This window comes from Scyliorhinus canicula, chromosome 5 (assembly GCF_902713615.1).
Source record: "Scyliorhinus canicula chromosome 5, sScyCan1.1, whole genome shotgun sequence".
NCBI classification, from domain to species: Eukaryota; Metazoa; Chordata; class Chondrichthyes; order Carcharhiniformes; family Scyliorhinidae; genus Scyliorhinus; species Scyliorhinus canicula.
Window position 1 is genome coordinate 211,742,590 of NC_052150.1, and position 20,761 is coordinate 211,763,350.

The following is a 20,761-nucleotide window of genomic DNA, read 5'->3' on the forward strand; positions in this document are numbered from 1 at the left end:
AGCACGCTATCTCTATACTGAGGCTTCTTAAACTTTCAATGGCAGTGTGCATCATTCCATATTTCCACACTCCAGCACCCTGGTTGTAACAGTGCAACCTCTGATCCATGAGAGTTCTCCTTTCCCTTTCTTAGTCTTTCCTCATTGTGGTATATAATTCTAGTTCACTCATTTGTATGTCTTTCATCCCCTCACTCCTCTCTTGTATGTCTCTGTGTGCCTCTCGTACAAATGGAATTCTTTAGCCTGTACCTTGGAAAATTTGACATCACACACTGAAGAATGAAAATACACCATCTTGAGGCTTCTCATCTATACATGAACTAGGACTTGAAAGAAGGGGTAAGCAGATGTCACTAAAGGTGTACATGAGAACTATAAAGTGACAAAAAGGTAAATTAAATGTTCGCTTGCTATGTAATATGTATTTAATAGCAGCTATTTTCAGTGTAGCCTGACTCTCGAAGGAGTGGATAACCTTTTACCAGTACAGTATCTGTCTATGGAATTATCTGCAGTGTCAAAGCAATTTTGTTAGCTATTGAACTATAGCCAGAACAGTGGGACACCAAAGGTTTTTAGCATGATTTTTATGTAAACGTGCACTTAACATTTTGGAACTTCGTCCCATCAGCAGGCTAGCCAAGTGTTAGGTGCTGCAGTTTGGCAGCACTGTGGTGAACCTCAGAGCTGATTGATCAGCAGTAGAATTGGGAGCTGGCTCAAGAATCTTTCTGGAAAGCTGCATTACAGAACTTTGAAAGCTGTACACAGCAACATGGAAGAGGGTTGCCAGCTTTTTATTGTGTTTAGTAGATTGGAGTTTGAGCCATTGTGCTCTGGCAGCTATGCCCAACCAAAATTATGGATTGTACCCATGTGAGTACTTAACTGTCAGCAGGTTGACAATAGACTTATTGAGCAGGTAATAATAATAATCTTTATTGTCACAAGTAGGCTTACATTAACACTGCAATTAAGTTACTGTGAAAGACCCCTAGTCACCACATTCCGGCGCTTGCTCGGGTACACAGAGAATTCAGAATGTCCAAATTACCTAACAACACGTGTTTCGGGACTTATGGGAGGAAACCAGAGAGCCCGGAGGAAACCCATGGAGAATGTACAGACTCTGCACAGTCAGTGGCCCAAACAGGGAATTGAACCTGCGACCCTGGTGCTGTGAAGCGACAGTGCTAACCACTGTGCTACCGTGCCGCCCATAGAATGACTATTCCAAACCTGAACATCTTTGGACTATGGGAGGAAACCAGAGCATGGGGAGAACTTACAAACTCCACACCGTTATCCAAGGCTGGAATCGAACCAAGGTTCCTGGCACTTTGAGACAGCAGCGCTAACCAGTGTGCCACCGCAGCTGCCGCATGTATTCTTGCCTTGCAATCTTTAGGGTAACTAGGTTTGTCGAAGTACACTGTTCATTTCATGTCGTCAATGTGTTCCATCTTTGATGTTGCACCCACTCCTTCTGCAGTGTATCTCAGAAAAGGCTCTGCAGAGGATCTTGCAACAGCAAAATGAGCTATTATGCTTGATAGCATAGTGTGAACTCTGATCCCTTAATGTGCTTTGTGTCCAATACGAGTTCTTCTTCACTTAAGGATTTAGTATCCATTTTTACTGTTCACCTTGAGTGAGGTCATTGCCTAATGATGAATAGAGCTGGATGAAGACTTTTATTTATGGAGTCCAGGTAATTGAGGGCAAGTTTGATGGACCTGTGGTCTTGTCTTTTCCATTGTATTCTGGGATCGGTGCAAACACCAGAGAGAAGGATAATAATTCATGCAGTTCTACTGCAGTTAAGAAGTAAGGGTCCTTCCTGTATTCTTGTGAGCCAGTGACATTCCAAAACTGATTAAAGTAGGCTTTATTGATGGTGTTTTCAAACCACTTTTATAAAAGGTGAGATCACTTAACATTTACCTGATAGAACCTTCAGAATGTGAACTGCCAGATGATTGTGGATATTCTGGAGCTTTGGGGCTTCCTCAGCATGCATTGGACATTTTAGCATTTTCCACTTCATTCTGAAATTTTGTGGCGATTATGAATTTCTCCCCTCCGTGATTAATTTTCCTGATTTTATACGATGTACCTATAAATATAATGGTTTACTCATTGGAATAAATTTGGTTGCCTTTACCATTTGAGCACTTGTTTGTACTCTTAACTGTTACTTGCTGTATATTTATAAAACCTTTTTTTAAAGATGTGGCCCACATTTTATTGCCCTATCCTTGGTTGTCCTGCGGAGATGTTAGTGGACCTTCTCTTTGAACCAGTACGGTTGATTTACTAGCCAGAAAGACCAGTCACTCCATTTGTTGAACACCTCTATAGTTGTTAAATATTCTTCATGATGAACTAATGTGCAGGGTGGGATGAATCCTTTCTGGTTATCGTGCATTTAAAGACACTGTACTCTCTTGAGCTAAGTGTAATGGACTTAAATGCAACAAATACTGCAGACTCCAAATGGGTGTTCTGCTGGAAGAAGTTGGCGGCAGAGAATGCTGACCTACTTGAACTTTGTGCATCTTTAATGCTGCAGAGAAAAATGATTCCTTCGGTCATTAGTATTCCATCTGGCAGTTACGTCCTGATTATTTGTTACGCACCTCTGTCCATGTATATTAGCTTTCATCAAGTCGGGGCTCATTACACGTGGGATAACCAGAGTGTGAAAGCTCATACCTTCCCAGCAATGATACACTCATTCAAATGAAAGAATATCAACAAATCGCATTAAAAAGAAATATTGTGTCATTGATGAGAGATTTGGCACACCACCAGCTCTGAGACAGCATAATCTGAAAATGACTTGCAAATTCCATGTGCTACACACAAGGTAAAGGTTTAGGTTTACATATGCGTGAACTAAAAGCTTTCCACGCACCAAAATTCATATAATTGTCCATGATTTAGCCCATTAATCCATAATTCTGATTTCATCCGTGAATACTGCAATAACCAAATGGATGGAAAAAGGTTTGCATAAGGGAGAAAATAAAAGATAGGAGGATATAATTCATGCCACGACAGGTGCACTGGTTACGGTTTTGCTGCCACTCAGGTTGGTGATTTTAGTTTATGCTGAATGTTTATATAGATTAGTGTTAAAATTCGCAGTCAATTTATACAACAGCAACTCTGAGACCATGTGTGTAAGGTTAATGTATAATCTCTGGGAACATGGTTTGCTTTTTATCTGAATTTTATTTTACTTTTTTTAAGCTTAATTTTTCCAAACGTTCATTCAAACTATCTTAAGTTTTTAATCCAGAATTGTCGATACCTTTCAGGTTGGGAGATGCCTTTAATGGTATCAGGAGGACAAAGCCTCAAACCAGTTTAGGCTTGTGGCACAGTAGCAAATGTAGATTTTTATCTCTCTAGTTTGAGATTGTGGCACTTAGGCATTTGCGTCACCTTATTTTCTGCTCTTAAGAACTGAGAATGTGCCCTTCCCTGTTAAATGAGAGGTCATATGGACAGGGCATCGAGTGATTGACACTTTGATGGTCTTTGTTCATTTTAAAGACGCTACTTGCAGTCATTTTGGCCTGGTGTATTTATTTTAAAAATAAATAGACTTTTTTTTTCTCCTGTGTAATCAGTCAAAGGTATTCGATGATGAATTCACGCAATGGCATTGCTGGGGATATGTAACATGTTTTGTTTTATGACTTGACATTGGATTTGTATAATTTGTTTCATCCTTCTGCATAGGTACATAATTCCATCAGAGCATTAATAATAATCATTTACTCCATAAGATTTAGTTTGGTATGAAATGTATGATGCTTTTCCAGCAGGACACGGTCCTTTGGAGGACACACTCGCTGGCAGCGATCATTTGAAATCTTTGAACTTTTACTGAAATTTGGTGTTTGTCAGTTGTGAAAAACGGTGTCTGGGAACTGCTAGTGCTCTTCCATCACTAGATATTTTCACAGCTTATTTTAAATTAATTTTACCCTGCTGCATATTATATTGTTAAAATTAAAGGAGCTGTGATTTTCTTGTTTGGAAATATAATTGCGTGTGTCTGTATTTTTCTTGAGGGTCATTTTATGAATTATGAAATGCATCCTCAATCACCTGTGTTGCTTCCAGGTCAGGTAGACTGATGAATGTGATGGTGAGCCAACATGCTCATCATTGTAGACTGAAATGCTGGAGTCAAGTTGTGATGGATTGGAAATGCCGCTACCATCTGCTCAGGGTGCTCATGAGCAAGGCAGCATTCCTGGAAAAGAAGTGTGTTCTTAGTTGGGCAAATGGGGTTAGTAGGGGTGGATATCAGGAAACAGGAAAAAGTGGGAAGTGCACAGCAGGTTTGAACTGAAGGGTTAATGTTTCTGCTGCAGATCCTTAATTGATTCTTCCCTTTGAATGCTTCTTGAACTCCTGTCTGTGAAGACAATTTTCTGTTTTCATTACACATAATCAGTAGCTGCATTTTTTTCTCTTTTAACTTTTTTTTCTTATGTTGTATTGAAGATTTTGCTTGTGATAGGTTGGCACTGTCAGCAATTTAGTTACAAGAAATGCAGCTCCTTTAAATTCGAGTTTCTCATTTTCATACAGAAAATGAGACTGTTCAGGACAGAAGTATTTTCATTTTTCCTTCATCCATCTCCCCCTTGGCAGATTGAATTTGTAAATAAATAAATTGATTACGGGATGGCAATTTTAGTTCCTTGGCCTCATATACGTCCTTTTGCATGCACGGTCTGATTTTGCAATTTTATTTATCTAAAACTTCATACCTTACAAGAAAAAATTTGGTCCTAAGCTTTCTTCTTTTTTTTTTTTGCATATTAGTTTCATGTTTAGTAGTTAAGTTTATTTTGCTGGGGGTTTCCCCAATTACATCTTTTTTCACCTACCATATCCTAGGGCATGTGGGCGACAAATGCCATGAGTTCCCCTTCCTGGTCTACAGACAATTATGAATTTCGGGAGAGTATGGTAAAAACAAAGCAACCTCAGAACACCATTTGGAACATCAAAGTGGTAATTCATATTATTTCAGATTTTTATTCATTTTCCGTTTACATTTGGCTTGGGTCTTTCTATTGTATCTGCTAAGTAGTAGAATGATTATTTTTGTTCCTTGTTAGTTCAACCTTCTCATATAACATAAATTGTAGCTGTTTCTGTGTTGGAGAAGATGATTGTTCCTTCAAAAACTAATGCTGCTTTTGACAGGTGATACCTTTCCTCCTTCTCTTTCTGCACATAAGGCAACACAGGTTTGAGAATCAATGCAGCTCCAGTTGTAGCTTCGTCTCCCAACACATGTTCACTTCAAGTACAGCTTTGCTTCTGGGATTGTGGAATTTCCAAATGTCTCTCCCTGAACCATACTACCAGTTCTTGTTTACCTGTTGTCGTTAATATACTGATTCTGTTGTAATACCCTTGAAAATGTTCATTTTTCAGTCCTGGAAGATTCTTTTGTTTTTTTTTAACTGAAGGACAGTTTCTTTTTGAAAAGTCATGGTGAAGTTTTCTTTTTATGGAGGCAATACAACCTACTTCACCCAATGCATCGGAGTTATGTAGAGTTAACAGCACAAAGGCAGGCCACTCAGCCCAAATTATCCATTCTAGATTATGCTCCTCACAAATATCCTGCTGCCACTTTTAATATAACCCTATAAGCACTCCCTTATATTCCTTTCTCCCCCTTGTGCTCATCTTGCTTCCCTTTAAATAAAGCTATGCTTCTTTCCACAGCTGTTCCTTGTGGTACATAATAAATAGGAGCAGGAATTGCACCATGTGTGTTCCACATTCAAACCAGCCTCTGGGTAAAGCAGTTTCTCCTAGGGTCCTCTCTTTTTTTGGTTGTATTAGTGACTGTTTATATTTAATACCTCCAGTTTTGTACACCCCGTCAAGTGCAAACATTGCTCTGTATCTACCCTTTCATTATCTCAAAGACCTCTATCAGGTACTCCCATCAGTACCAGTCCGCTAATCAAACCGGTCAACATACTTTTCGTACCTGGCACTTAACGTTCCACTTTTTAAATCAGCGTTGACTTTCCTAGATACTTTCCAGGCTAGTTTATACTACATGTGTACCATATAAATCTAATTTTCACAAGTTTGAAACTGATTTCAAGTTCAATTCATTTACAGTCATATTTAGGAAAGCTACCCTAAATACAGATATGTCAAAATTAAGCCCTCCAGGTGCAAAGATGGAATTCTTGTTCCAATTGTACCATAAATTCCAGCCCCAGTTTGGGTAGAGAATTGGGCTTAAACATGTAACATTGCAGGGAAGATAAACCAATGGATTATCTCTTCGGAATTCAGCCTCATGCAATGGTAGTCATGCGTCTGCTAAACTTCAGGTATTCTGTTCTGAACAAGTCGCTGAAGTTTATCTTTTAATTCATATTTCTCATATTTAATCAGTGTGCAAATGGTTAGCCACTGCACTTTTGGTACAGTCGCTAGAAGATCTGTGTAATTTGCAATTCGGATGAGCACTGGTGTACAGCAGAAAGTATTGACTGCAGCTGCTAAGCCCCATCCCACTGACATCTCAGTCACTCCTTCCTAAAGTTGTGTCTCCTGCAGTTGTAAGAAATATTTTTGGTGCATGACTGGCCTGTCTCTCCCACGGTGCTGAACTACTGCTACAGCATTCGTGTGGAAATAACTTTCAATGAGAAGGTAATTTGAGAAGGCTACATAGAATCTTCACAAAATTCAAAATAACTTTTTCTTCTCACAATATGGTACCTTGCAGACCACAAAGGTCTCTGGTTCAAGTGTAAGTCAATGTGGAGTTCATGCCTTTCAACCAGATTAACGGGAGCAACACCATATTTATTCTGAAACTATGATACAAATCATCTGTGTATTCTGATATTTTTCAACATAAGGTTTGGTTGTGAGCTTCTGTTTTCTGTGCAGATGACACTTAAGTTTAAGCAAATCTTGGCAATTATTTGTTCCATATCAGATTAATACTTGTGAATTCGTCAGACGCCTTAGTAAACTGCAAGTTAAGAAGATCTCTTTTTTGACCAATTGCCCCAAGTTGACCTGAACATTGCAGAGCCTCTTAGCCAATATCTGTGCTAAATTTGGACTAATACTTTTATCTGAAGGTTGAATGAATGAGAACAATGTTACAGTGGTTATTACTTTACCAATTCTTTGAAAGAAGTCCAAATTCATAATACAGATATGTCACTCCAGCTGTTTTAGATTGTGTTATGATGATGATGTTGTATTCAAAACCTCAATGCTGTCCGTCCCGGACAAAAGACTAAAAAACAGTGCAAACCAAGAATCTTTTATGCAGTATGAGGAAGCAACAAAGATCAAAATTACAGCACTAAATATATATTTATTTCTTGCCCATACTGTCACAATGAAATAGCACTAGTAAACATAAACACCCAGCTAAGAAAATGAGGCAGATCAAACGTTTAAAACCGAAACATCACCTTGGTCTATTACTTAGCCAATGAGAAGTTTCTGTAGAAAATATTCTTTGAAATGGTTGTAACATGCCGTGTCAATGACAACGGCAATCTGCCAATGAACTCCCAAGGACATTCTTCTATTCTGCTGCCTTAGGTCTCCAAAAAAACAAGTCCCTACATTATCAAACTGACCAGCTTCATTCTCTTTCACTTTAATTAATTTGTTCCTGCCAAAACAAAACTACCTTTCTTGTGAAACATTTAAAAAGATTCACTTGTGCTGCATCATTGGGCAGCACAGTGATCATTTAAAGTTTTGGACTCTAGCATAATAGCATAAATGTTTTCAACCGATGTTAGAAAATGCCCAAAATCCAGTGGATTCCAGCACGAGCGTTTTAATCTCCAAGGGAAGTGGCTCTGACCAGTCCTGCTTTTTCTTGGGCAGAGTTGGCAGTTGTTCAAATTTTTAACCATAATCTTGTTTTCAGTGCTTCTTTTAATGACAGGAAATTTCTCCCAATAGTAGAATGTGTAGATATTATTGCTTCCAATTTAAAATACCTTTGCTTAAAAGTTATAGTATCCTTCTTGATATGGCTGTTGCCCATTTCAAGTGCTGTACATTCAGTCATAAGCATTTTCAAAAATTGGTATTTGCTAGTTATTATCCTTAAACTTGCCTTTATTTCTCCACAAGAACTAAATAACTGGAAATTGATCCTTGAATGCCTGTTCAACAGTGTGCCCTGTGATGGTCTATACTTCTGTTCGCTTTCTGATTAATCCAATATAAGAACACAGTCAGAATTGGTTCTGAACCATTTCACGTAGCCGAGGAGAAATCTTGATTTCTTGTCCCAAGATCTGAGTAATGAGAAATCTCCAGCACTGTATTATCTGTCTCAAAGTTGCAAAAATATTGGTCTCATCTTGAATTACTACTAAAGTTATATTGACCATTGCCTTATGCAGTCAAATCTATGCTATCATTGGAATGGCTAGCCCAGTGCTGCAGTGACCAGAATCAACACAAGGATATATCCAGCTATGAAAAGTCCTTGAATTAAGACACCTCCCCCTCCCCCACATTAATTTCATCATTAGATTGAATTTGTTAGCTATGAAGACTTTAACCATTTATCCCAAGTATTTTTGGTAATGCAGCTAATGCAGTCTGCTACCTTTAGCCTAACCTCTGAAAGGACCATTCTTGTTGGCCTTGTCTGATGTCTAACGATTGTTTTCAATGTCACTGTTAACCAGTATTCCTATTTTGATCAGCGTTATTAAAGTCAGAGTCTTGAGGCATTATTTTTGGCATTGATTTTCAGACTAGTTCTCTATCACTCAGTTTCCTTTTTGTGGTGCACCGTTGCTTCTGTCAGCAAAGTTGCAGATTGTGATTCAATCCTGCCCAGTTGGACAATTTTCCCTTGTATCTCCTTGAATTAAAGTGTCTGCAACACTTTAACTGATTGTACTAACCGCATTGCTCATCAGAATGCAGAAAGCCTTTGGAGTTTCAGAGGCCACTAAGATGGTCTTCTCTGTATCATCTACAATGCAATATTTCTGCAGATGGCTGGTCAGTGGCAAATGGAATTCAATCTGGATAAGTGCGAGGTGATGCACTTTGGCAGGACAAACAAGACAAGGGAATATATGATAAACGACAGGACCCTGGGAAGCACCAAGGATCAGAGGGATCTTGGTGTGCATGTACACCGGTCTTTAAGGTAGCAGAGCAGGTGGATACAGTGGTTAAGAAGGCATGTTGTATACTTGCCTTTATTAGCTGAAGCGTAGAGTGAAAGAGCAGGGAGGTTATGCTGGAACTGTATAAAATATTGGTTAGGCCACAGCTAGACTATTGTGTGCAATTCTGGAATCCACATTATAGGAGGGCTGTAACAGCACTGGATGCAGGGGAGATTTATCAGGTTGTTGCCTGGGCTGGAGAGTGTTCGTTGTGAAGAGAGATTGCATAGACCAGGGGTGGGCAAACTACGGCCCGCGGGCCGCATGCGGCCCGTCAAAGGTATTTCTGCGGCCCACCAAGTCATTAAAAAAAAAAAAAAAAATTTTTTTTTTTTTTTAATTTTTGTTTTTAAATTTTTTTTTTCAAAGGTTAATGGGTGGGGGGGCTGTTGGGTTACTTACTGGTATAGGGTGGATACGTTGACTTGAGTAGGGTGATCATTGCTTGGTACAACGTCGAGGGCCGAAGGGCCTGTTCTGTGCTGTACTGTTCTATGTTCTATATGAGGCGCCCAGAATCATAACCGGGTGACGTAATTATTTTACTTAATATACTATGCGGCCCTTTGTGAATTGTGAATTTCTGAATGCGGCCCTTGCACGGAAAAGTTTGCCCACCTCTGGCATAGACGGATTGTTTTCCTTGGAGCAGAGGAGCCTGAAGGGGGCCATGATTTTAGATGTATAGAATTATGAGGGGCATAGAGTAAACAGGAACAAACATTTCCCCTTGGTGGAGGGGTCAATGACAAGAGGCATAGATTTAAGGTAAGGGGCAGAAGGTTCAGAGGGCATGTGAGGGAAAACCTTTTTACCCAGAGGGTGGTAGGAGTTTGGAATTCGCTGCCTGAAAGGGTGGTGAAAACAGAGACCTTCATAACATTTAAATATTTAGATGTGCACTTGTAAACCCAGGACATACAAGGCTATGGACCAAGTGCTGGAAAATGGAATTAGAATGGTTAGGTTGTTTTTAACTGGTGCAGACACGATGTGCCAAAGGGCCTTTTCTGTGCTGTATGAGTCTGTGTCTCCAGGAAAGTAACAGTTTTTTATGGTTAACAGTACACCTCTGCTTTTGTGAGGAATTCCTGCTTTCTGTTGTTTACCTAGTTAGGAGACAAACCCACACTTTCAATAATTTTTCTTGTGAAGTGGAAATAAATGTAGTCTCTTTGGTCTTGAATTGACTGCAGGGTGATGCGAGTTAAATGGAGTCAAACTCCAGTATCAGAACCACTCAAATGTACACTTCAGCCAGACTGGCTCATTAATGTGATTGGACAGGATGAGGGTATTACTGAGTGTTCAGGTTCTTCAGTTTTCCTCAGCTGGTTGCACTTTCAGCTGCTGAGTCAGAGGTGTGGATTCAAGCACACTTCACAATTTGAGCATATAATCTAGGCTGACATTTCAGTTTGCTACTGGGGGTGTTCTGCATTGCCCAAAGTGCTAACTTCCAGATTCTGAAGAATTATATTTTATATACAAGAAAGGAGGATGTATAACTTGGGAATTGTGTTGTTCCCATTCTGACTTTGTCCTTCTAGCTGGTGGAGGTCAGAGTTTGGGAGGTGCTGGAGAGGAAGCCGTGGCTTGTAGATAGTAAATACTGCAACCACTAAGTGGTGGGAGAGATGGTGGATGTCTACACAAGTGAATGAAGTGCCAGTTAAACAACATTTTCCTGGATGGTGTCAAACCTCTTGAGTGTTGGCGCAGCTGCAGCTACCCAGACAAATGGGAGTGGGTTCCATCACACTATTAACCTGTGCCTTACTGGTGGTGAAAAGGCTTTGGGCATAGAAGACCCAGTGTCTCTTCAAATAGAGGATCAGAGAATTGCCTATGCGACCTGACCCTGCTCTTCACTAGCATCATCAAAAAAACACATGAATGGTTATTCATCTTATTACCTTTTCAGGGATCCTGTGCATAAAGTGACAATTATGCTTGTCAACATAATATGCGTGAAGCAACATAGGATGTAATAGGGCATTACATAAGTGCAGTTTCAGAGTACAAGATTGAGGCCGTCACGCTGAAGCATTTTAATGTTCTCATTTGGTTGTATCTGAGAGCTGCATTCAGTTGAAGCACAAGATTAAACTACAAGCATTGAAGCAGTGCAGAGAAGACCTGATAGGCAATCTCTAATGTCAGAGAACTGAGTTAGATGGGGAAGATTTTAAAAATAATTTCCATTCTTCAACCTTGCAAGTGGGAGGGGACTTCATAGAGATATAAAAGATGCTCAGTCAAATAAAGAGATTAATCCAGAAAATTTTATTAATTGAAACAAGATGGATAGTAGGTACAAAGTAGTAAAAATACCATTTCAGGATGCACTTCATATAGGATAATAATGATCTCTGAGAAGGATACTTGAGGGAAACACTCTCTCATAAGTTGAGTGTGTTAAATGCTGTGATAGTGAGATCAGAAATGTCTCTGGAAGGTTGTGGTAAATCGTCTACCTCAACTGTTTTTATCTTTGTCATTGCCTCTTCTATGTTGATCCATTTACTGCCAGTAACAGAGCAGTCAGATTGTATCTCAGGTTTTGAATTGTGGGCAACTGACTTGTTGAAGATCTCACATTAGAGGTTAGCTCTCATCTGGACCAAAGTATCAGTTGACTAATTTTAAGATGCATGCAGGTTACTTTCCAAATATATGTGCACCCAATATGACTTCAGCCTCATGGCCTGAAGGTTTGCTGCAGTCATCTTGGGTGTGCGTTTACAAGTCACAGTATCTACTATTGACTTATAAATTTTATAAAAAGAGTATAGGAAACCCTTTTCCTAGAAAGTAACTAGCAGAGTTTGTTTCTTCTGCTGTTGTGGTACCAGTTTTAACAGTTTGAGCAGTGACATCAAATTTTGTTCATCAGTTAGAGCGATCCTTGGAACTCATCCAGTATTGTTACCCTCAAAATTATAATCTATAATCTCTTTTTAAAGAGATTATGGGCAAAGATATTTTCTGTTACTGCACCATTTAAAGATTGATTGTAGATTTCACCGTGGAGGATATATTTAGATATCTGGCATACAATATTGATAGGAATGAAATAACCTCCACAACTGTGCAGTAACTTCTTTTTGATTCTCAAGTCCCTTCTTTCCTCTTCCCTTTCCAACAGCAATATACTTTGCATGGCTTGTGGGAGTGTTTTAAACTGCTTGGTTAGAAACAATAATAGATTCTATAGAAAGTAAAACCCACTCATCATTAACAACTGCACTAATGGATGCCTTTAATTTATTGCAATTTCATCGTCAAAAGCTTGTTTTCCACCCAAGCTTTGTTGTCTCTGTGGACCAATGTTAGACTTCCAGGAGAAGGAAAAATGGCCTGTGATCCTGCACTTGATTGCAATCCGGTGATCTGGCTCGAAGTTCAGGACAAATCAGGCATGGTTATAGTTTCAAAAGTCAAAACAGATGTCCTGTTTTTGTTGTCCAGTCTTATAAAGTGAAGAAAATGCATTTGCACAAAGTCATAGAGAAGACTGAAGCCCATGGAACTCTCCTTTCCCCCAACCAAATGTCTGAATAAGTGACTGCAGAGGAGGAGCTTACCATTTGCTGAAACAATAGACCAATGAAGGTGGCAATGTCTTAAGTTTTTTTGTCACTAACGAGGCCTTGTGGCTCAATTTGTAGATTTTCTAGAAATGTGTTTTTACCGTACAAGTCCATGTTATTTAACAATAACATTGGGATTCTGTATTCTTCCTTGAGTATAGTTCCCAATCCTCTCCACTGATTTTTAGGGCTTGTGGGTTAATATTTAATTTGCAAATGTGGTCCTTCAAAAAGACATGAGAACTGATCTAAGAGCCGTGACTAATTTGCAATGTGCTTGTAAGAAAAACATTGTTTTGCCAGCTGACTGCATATAGAACTTTTAAAGTACACTATTCTTGTAATTATCATCATCCCTATTGAAGAGATCTAACCTAATGTCTCTTAAACATTAAATATTTTCAAAGAATAAGGTAGGCAATATTGAAGGCCGATAATCTAGTTTTGTTCATGATAATTATTGACAAAACGTTTACCTGATAATTTATTTTTAATAGTGCGTAAATTAGTACTTGTTATCTTTCATTTATTGTAAAGTAAATACAGGTAGGCAAGATAAATACTTTAATGCTGTCTTGATCCTATTGCCATTAAACTATTGACCACCCAACTTCCCTACCCGGCTCGCATATCTGCCAGCATTCAATAGTTGTCTCTCCTCAGGTTCTGTCCCTCTCTCCAAATCTGCTGTCATCACCCCTCTGTCCTTGCAAGCTACCCCCTCATCTCCAACTTTCCTTTACTTTCATCACCTGTTTTTTGAGTTCGAAATTTCTACCCATCTTTCCATCTTCCAGTCAGTTTTCCACCCCAGCACAATATTTAAATAGGTCTCTTATGTGACTGTGATAAAAGCAAACTACCTCTCATTGCCCTATTTGACATGTCTGCATCCTTTGACACAGTTGATTAGACCATTTTCCTCCAGCACCTCTCTGCTATTAGCCAGTTGATGGGGTGGGACTGCACTTGCCTGGTTCTGTTCTTATCTATCTACTGATCAATTGACCAACCCACCCACCCATCCTTGGCTGACATTACACATTCTACTCTTTACAGATTTGAGGTAACCGAAAATTCTTCTACCCCTGTCCAAACTCACACCAAATCCCTTTCACCTATTAGCTCTGTGCTTGCTAACCTACTATAGCTCTCGGTTAAGCAACACCTACATTTCAAAGTTGTCATCCTTGTTTTCAAACCACTACACAGACTGGTCCCTTCTGAACTTTAATCTCCTCCGGCGCTACGACCCTACATGAGCTCATATAATTTTGGCCTCCTCAGATCCCCAGTTTTCAATGCTGTTCATTGATGCACATGCTTTCCGTTGCCTGGACCCTAGGCCCTGAAATTCCTTCCTTAACCCTCTTCCCCTTTCGATCTCTCTCTCTTCCTTTCAGTCACTCTTTAAAACCTACCTTTCTGACCAAGCATTTGTACATTTGGCCTATTATTTCTTTATATGCTTCGGTGTCCTGTTCTGTTTTATTAATGCCGCCGTGAAGCACCTTGGGATGTTTTATTACTTTAAAGATGCTGTGTAATTGCAAGTTGTTATTAGTCTCGAGAAATATCGTGGATGTATTGTATTCAAAACTGGACTTTTCTGAAGTGTTGCTTTCAATAGGGTCGTGGCGCTGGCTTTCCTGGGAAGAAGAGGCCACGTGGTACAGGACATCCTGGTCGGGGAGTTAGAGGCAGGTCAAAACTGAAAAATGGCATTGGTGCTGCTATAACACCAGGAGTAAGTGTACTTTCTGTTTCCCTTTTTAGGGATGAATTTTATTTATTCAAAGGGAAATTAGTCTACCAAATACCATAGTCTACTATTGATGATAATGATGTTATGGTGTAATTAGTTATTTGTCAAATTAATCCTGGTAATAATCTTCAAAGGCATTTTATTGGCTTTCAACTATGTTAGTTATATTCTGCTTCGTATTGTAATTTTACCTCCAGGTCCTGTTGGCCTATTTTATAATATTACCACTTGACTCCACTCTGCTGGAACGTAGGAACAGGACCAGGCCATTCAGTCCCTCAAGTCATGCAACTAGATCTTGACTAGTCATCTACCTCAATACCATTTTTCCATGCTATCCAGTATTCCCTGATGTAATTAGTGTCTAGAAATCTGTTGATCTCTGCCTTTAGCATGCTCAATGACTGAACTTACACTGTGCACTGGGGTAGAGAAACATTTGTGAATTCTGTAAGATCTAGAATGTTTCTTTTACACTCAGCACATCGGGGGAAAAAAGGAAACCTGTTCTTTCCCTTCGGCAGATGGGTGCTTTACTGATGAAAGTATGAGGTTTCATAATCATCCAGTATCGTCAATTGCATTTATTAAACAGCTTTTAAGTTTGCTCCTCAGCACGAGTTGAGAACGGTTAAATTTTCATTGATTTACTGGGACGGTTGAGAGTGAATTGTTATCCTTTTATATTAATTAAAAAGTTAATTCTCTTCTTCCATATGCACCCTTCCCCCATTTTTACCTGGTTTAGCAAAACCATTTATAAGATAATTCTTTTTGGCTCTTTTTTTGGTCGATTCCGAATATCGGTTAGGGATTTTCAATTATGCTTAACTGGTGAATTAAATTGTGATAAAAAATCATGGAATGATATTGAAATAATTAATATCAGTATTGATTGAAATTGGTTTCCGTTGCATCAAGATTTTGAAAATTATCACGAGTAGCTGCATTATCACAAGTGACTCTCCAAGTCAAGTGTATTGTTACTAGGTCCCAGTTGTACAAAAATGATGGAAAGCAGAATGAAAGGGTGAACTGTGAAAAATATCATCTTACGCTTATGTATTTACCTGATGTTTTGTACTTTTTTCTTCTTATTGATCTTCCATATTATAGCTGATCCTTGGCTGGGAAATGGGGTGTCATTCTCCTCTTGGTCTGGTATTCAGTTTGAGGTTCTCACTGAAGTTCTGTATTTTGACTAATGCTGCTGAGATCAGGATGTGTGGTATTGGTATTAACGCCAAACTCTTGCACAAAGAAATGTGATACCCATTCCAAAATGGATGATAAGTAATGGGAGGAACTGCCTCTGATGAATCTGGCTAAACTTTGTGTTAGTGGTCTGGATAATACAGTCCAGTAAGGTTTAATTCCTTGTCATGTTGATTTAGCTGCTCTCAGCCACTATGAAATGGGAGGTTTGTGGAGTAAGGTCCCCTACAGGTGCAAAGTTCTTAATTGTTGTTCAATTAAGGGAAGACAGTGGTATTGTCGCAGGACTAATAATCCAGAGACCCAGGGTAATGCTCGGGTTACCTGGGCTCGAATCCCACCAGGACAGGTGGTATAATTTGAATTCAATAAAAATCTGGAATTAAAAATCAAATGATAACTGTGAAACCATTGTCAATTGTCGTAAAAGTCCATCTGGTTCACTAATGTCCTTTAGGGAAGGAAATCTGTCAGCCTTACGTGGTCTGGCCTACATGTGACTCCAGACCCGGAACAATGTGGGTGATTTTTTAGAAGTTATTTTTTTCCAATTAAGGGACAATTTAGCATGGCCAATCCACCCACCCTGCACATCTTTGGGTGGTGGTGAGACCCACGCAGAAACGGGGAGAATGTGCAAGCTCTACGGACAGGGACCCAGGGCCGGGCTCGACACTGGGTCCTCTGCACCCGTGAGGCAGCAGTGAAAACCACACTCCACCGTGCCACCCTATGTGGCTGACTCTTAAATGCCTTCAGGGATGGGGAATAATGCTGACCCAGCCAGCGACGCCCATATCCATAAACAAATAAAGAAAAAAAGTTGCATAGTCCCAAATCCTTTCCCCTTTGAGGGGAGAATTGACTGCTTTGATCTGAGAATCACCACACCTCAGGCGAGGGGCAAGGTTGAGAAGGCAGGCCTACGTGAATAACCACAATTGATACTGGAATTAAACCTGCACTGTTGGCCTTGCTCTGCTGCGCTAAACCTGTGTTTTAAAGAAGGGTGGCGTTTATTTAATTAGAAAAGATAGCTAATAGTAATTGTGCACTTTCCACTGCAGGCTGGTGCCATGGAAATAATCGTTAATAAGGATGAGGATGAAAACTCCATGCACAACACCGTTGTTCTGTTCTCTACAAGTGACAAATTTACTTTAAAACAGGTAAGGAAGAAAGTTCTTGGTGGAATAATAAAAAGTTGGTTTAGTAAAATCCTATTCACCTTCGACAATCTAAAGCATAGTCTTCAAAATTAGGGCGCATAGGAGTGAGGATTGGTTACCAGATAAAAATGTAGGAATGAATGGATCATTCTCAGGATAGCAGGCTGTGACTATTGAGGTACCTCAAAGTTCGCTGCTTGGCCTCGGCTATTTGCAATCTACATTAACGATTTAGATGACCAGGTGTACTGCATCCTAGTTTGCTGTTCATACAAAATTAAGAGACAATGTAAACTGCGAGGAGGATACAAAGAAGCTGCAAATACTTGCCTTAGAGGGGATACAACAAAGGTTCAAAAACTGATTCCTGAGTTCAGGGGATTGTCCGATAATGAGAGATTGAGAAGCAATCTAGATCTAGGTATAGAAATCAACGAAGGGGACTGTGATATAATTGAACAAATTTGCATTGGGAGGGAGGTGATATTAACGGTTTTAACGGCCTTAAAAGTGGATAGATTTCCGGGCTCAGATGAGATGTATCCTAGGTTGCTGTGTGAGGCAAGGGAGGAGGTTGCAGGGGCTCTGACGCTAATTTTCAAATCCTCTCTGGCCACATCAGGACAACTGATGTGGTAACATGGGCAGCATGGTAGCATTGTGGATAGCACAATCGCTTCACAGCTCCAGGGTCCCAGGTTCAATTCCGGCTTGGATCACTGTCTGTGCGGAGTCTGCACATCCTCCCCGTGTATGCGTGGGTTTCCTCCGGGTGCTCCGGTTTCCTCCCACAGTCCAAAGATGTGCAGGTTAGGTGGATTGGCCATGATAAATTGCCCTTAGTGTTGGGTGGGGTTACTGGGTTGTGGGGATAGGGTGGAGTTGTTGACCTTGGGTAGGGTGCTCTTTCCAAGAGCCGGTGCAGACTCGATGGGTAGAATGGCCTCCTTCTGCACTGTAAATTCCATGATATGATGCTATGATTATTCAAGAAGGGAATAGGGAAAAAAACAGGTATATAAAGGCCAGTGAGTCTAACATCAATGGTAGGGAAATTATTGGAGAAAACTTTGAGGGTCCGAATTAATCTCCACTTGAAGAGGCAAGAATTAATCTAGGATAGTCAGCATGGCATTGTCAAGGGCCGATCATGTCCAACACATTTAATTGAATTTTTCGAGGGCGTGACTAGGTGTGTAGATGAAGGAAGTATAGTTGATTGTAGTCCATGGATTTCAGTAAGACTTTTGACAAGTTCCTGCATGGAGATTGGTCAAGAAGGTAAGAGCCCATGGGATCCAGGGAAAATTGGATCCAAAATTTACTTTGTCTCAAGTAAGGTTTATGGTCAATGGTTGTTTTAGTGACTGGACGCCTGTATCCAATGGTGTACTGCTTGGACCCTTGCTGTTTGTAGTGTGCATTAATGAACTAGATGTGAAATTAGGAGGTATGATCAGTAAGTTTGCAGATGACATGAAAATTGGTTGTGTGGTAAATAGCAAGGAGGACAATCTTAGATAACAGGACAATTTAGACAGGCTGGTCAGATGAAATGAAATGAAAATCGCTTATTGTCACAGGTAGGCTTCAAATGAAGTTACTGTGAAAAGCCCCTAGTCGCCACATTCCGGCGCCTGTTCCGGGTGGTTGGAACAGTGACAAATGGAGTATAACCCTCAAGTGTGAGGTGATGCATTTTGGGAGGATGAGAAAAGCGAAGGAATTCACAATGAACTGTAGGATGCCATGAAGTACAGAGGACCAGAGAGACATTGGGGTGCATGTCGAAAGATCCTTGAAGGTAACATGACAGTTAGATATGGTGGTTAAGAAGACATATTGCCTCTATTCGTGAGGCATAGAATATGAGCCAGGAGGTTATGACGGAACTATATAAAACGCTGGTTAGGCCAAGCTAGAGTACTGTGTGCAGTTCTGATCATCACACAATAGGAAGAATGTGATTGTACTAGAGAGGGTGCAGAGGAGATTCACCAGGATGTTGCTTGGGGTGGGGCGTTTCAGCTCAGAACAGAGGGTCGTTAAGCTGGGGTTGTTTTCCTTTGAGCAGAGAAGGCTGAAGGGGGGGGTCCTGATCAAGATGTACAAAATTATGAAGGTAGATATGAAGTAACCTTTCCCCTTTAATAAAGGGGTTAATACCAAGGGGCAGGAGATTTAGAGGGGATTTGAGGAAAACTTTTTTTACCCAGAGGGTGGTGGGAATCTGGAAATAATTGCCTGAAAGGGTGGTAGAGGTGGGAACATTTTACAAGCATTTAAGTGAGCACTTGAAATGCCATTGCATACAAGGCTATGGATCAAGTGCTGACAATTGGGATTAGAATAGATAGGCGTTTGATGGCCGGTGCAGACACCATCGGTCAAAGGGCCTCATTTTGTGCTGAAGACTCTATGACTCCATACTTCTTAGAATTTGGAAGCACAGGAGGTGAACTCCTTGAAAACTTTTAAATGCTTCAGAGACTTGATGAGGTAGAAGCTAAGAGCATGCTTCTGGCTGAGGAGTCTAGAACTAGAGGTCACAGTGTCAGAATAAATAGTTAACCATTTAGGCAAGCAATTTCTCCACTCAAATGACAATGAACCGTGGAAGTCTTTGTCTCACAGCTTTGGATACTTGTTTGAGACTTTTTAATATAGAGGTCAATAGATTACTGGGTATTAAGGGAGCTAAAGGCTATATGAATAGCACTGAAAGGTGGAGTTTTAGGTATTGTAGATGATCAGCCAGGATCTTGCGGAATACCATATCAAGCTCAAAGGACATTACTCCTATTTCTTTTTAACCTTGCATGCTCAGCAGTATGAAAATCAAACTATAGTTAGGTAAAGGATTAACCTACTGTTTTTTTACAGCTTTGGCTGAATGTTGTCACTTTTTGATTTTATGACCAAACTTCATGCTTGTAATGGAAGATTACAGAGTAAAAGTCTCAAACTTTCATCTAACAAAAATTGAATGCCGCTTATTCAGTAACCGTAACGTTTAAGGCCTTAACGATTATAGGGTGGAAGGAAAGACTGGGGTATTCAAACACTGATTTAAAATAATGGAAGCTCTAGTTATAAAAACTGAGACAAAAACAGAAAATGCTGGACAATCTCAGCAGGTCTGGCATCATATGTGGAGTGAGAACGACGCCAACATTTCAAGTCTGGATGAATCTTTTTCAAAGCCAATTTGTTTTTTTATGAAAACTGTGATAGACTTAACCAGGTAACAATAAAGATGTGACCATAGTCACTGTTCTATTATAGTGATTGTGATCTGATCTTGCCTACAGTAATTTATTTGCATTGTATATCAACTTGTAGTTGTAAAGCATTCTTAATGAAAAATCAAAATTTAAATTCAAATTGGAGGTAGCTTAAGGGAAACGATATTGAGCTGCAAGGTAATTAAAAGGGACAACTGAAATACTGGTCAAAAAGCTTGATTTTGGAGAAAGTTTAAAGCTATGGAGATACAATCACCAAGGACGTATTAACCTTTTTGATATCCTATATCAATTGAAAGTATAGGTTTGACCTGATTCTTTCCCCTCCATGCGCAAGACCAAATGGGCATCGTCTGATCTGTTGATTAATGTAATTTCAGGATATGTGTGTTGTCTGTGGAAGCTTTGGGAAAGGTTCAGAAGGAAGACTGCTTGTTTGCTCTCAATGTGGCCAGTGTTACCATCCCTACTGTGTCAGTATTAAGGTAAGAGATGTTTCTGCTTGCCTTGAATCTGGAAGATAAAGCTTAAG

General features: G+C 39.8%; 1 protein-coding gene across 11 annotated transcripts in view; it reads left to right on the forward strand.

Annotated features, from left to right (window-relative positions):
- kmt2ca (lysine (K)-specific methyltransferase 2Ca) overlaps positions 1 to 20,761 on the forward strand; it is a 537,383-nt gene that overhangs the window by 334,141 nt on the left and 182,481 nt on the right. For all 11 annotated transcript variants that reach the window (XM_038798420.1, XM_038798425.1, XM_038798416.1 and 8 more), the window contains exons 15-18: positions 4,927 to 5,043; positions 14,466 to 14,582; positions 16,883 to 16,984; positions 20,610 to 20,714. In XM_038798420.1, the coding sequence (XP_038654348.1) occupies positions 4,927 to 5,043; positions 14,466 to 14,582; positions 16,883 to 16,984; positions 20,610 to 20,714 (441 nt within the window). The remainder of the gene's footprint in view (positions 1 to 4,926; positions 5,044 to 14,465; positions 14,583 to 16,882; positions 16,985 to 20,609; positions 20,715 to 20,761) is intronic.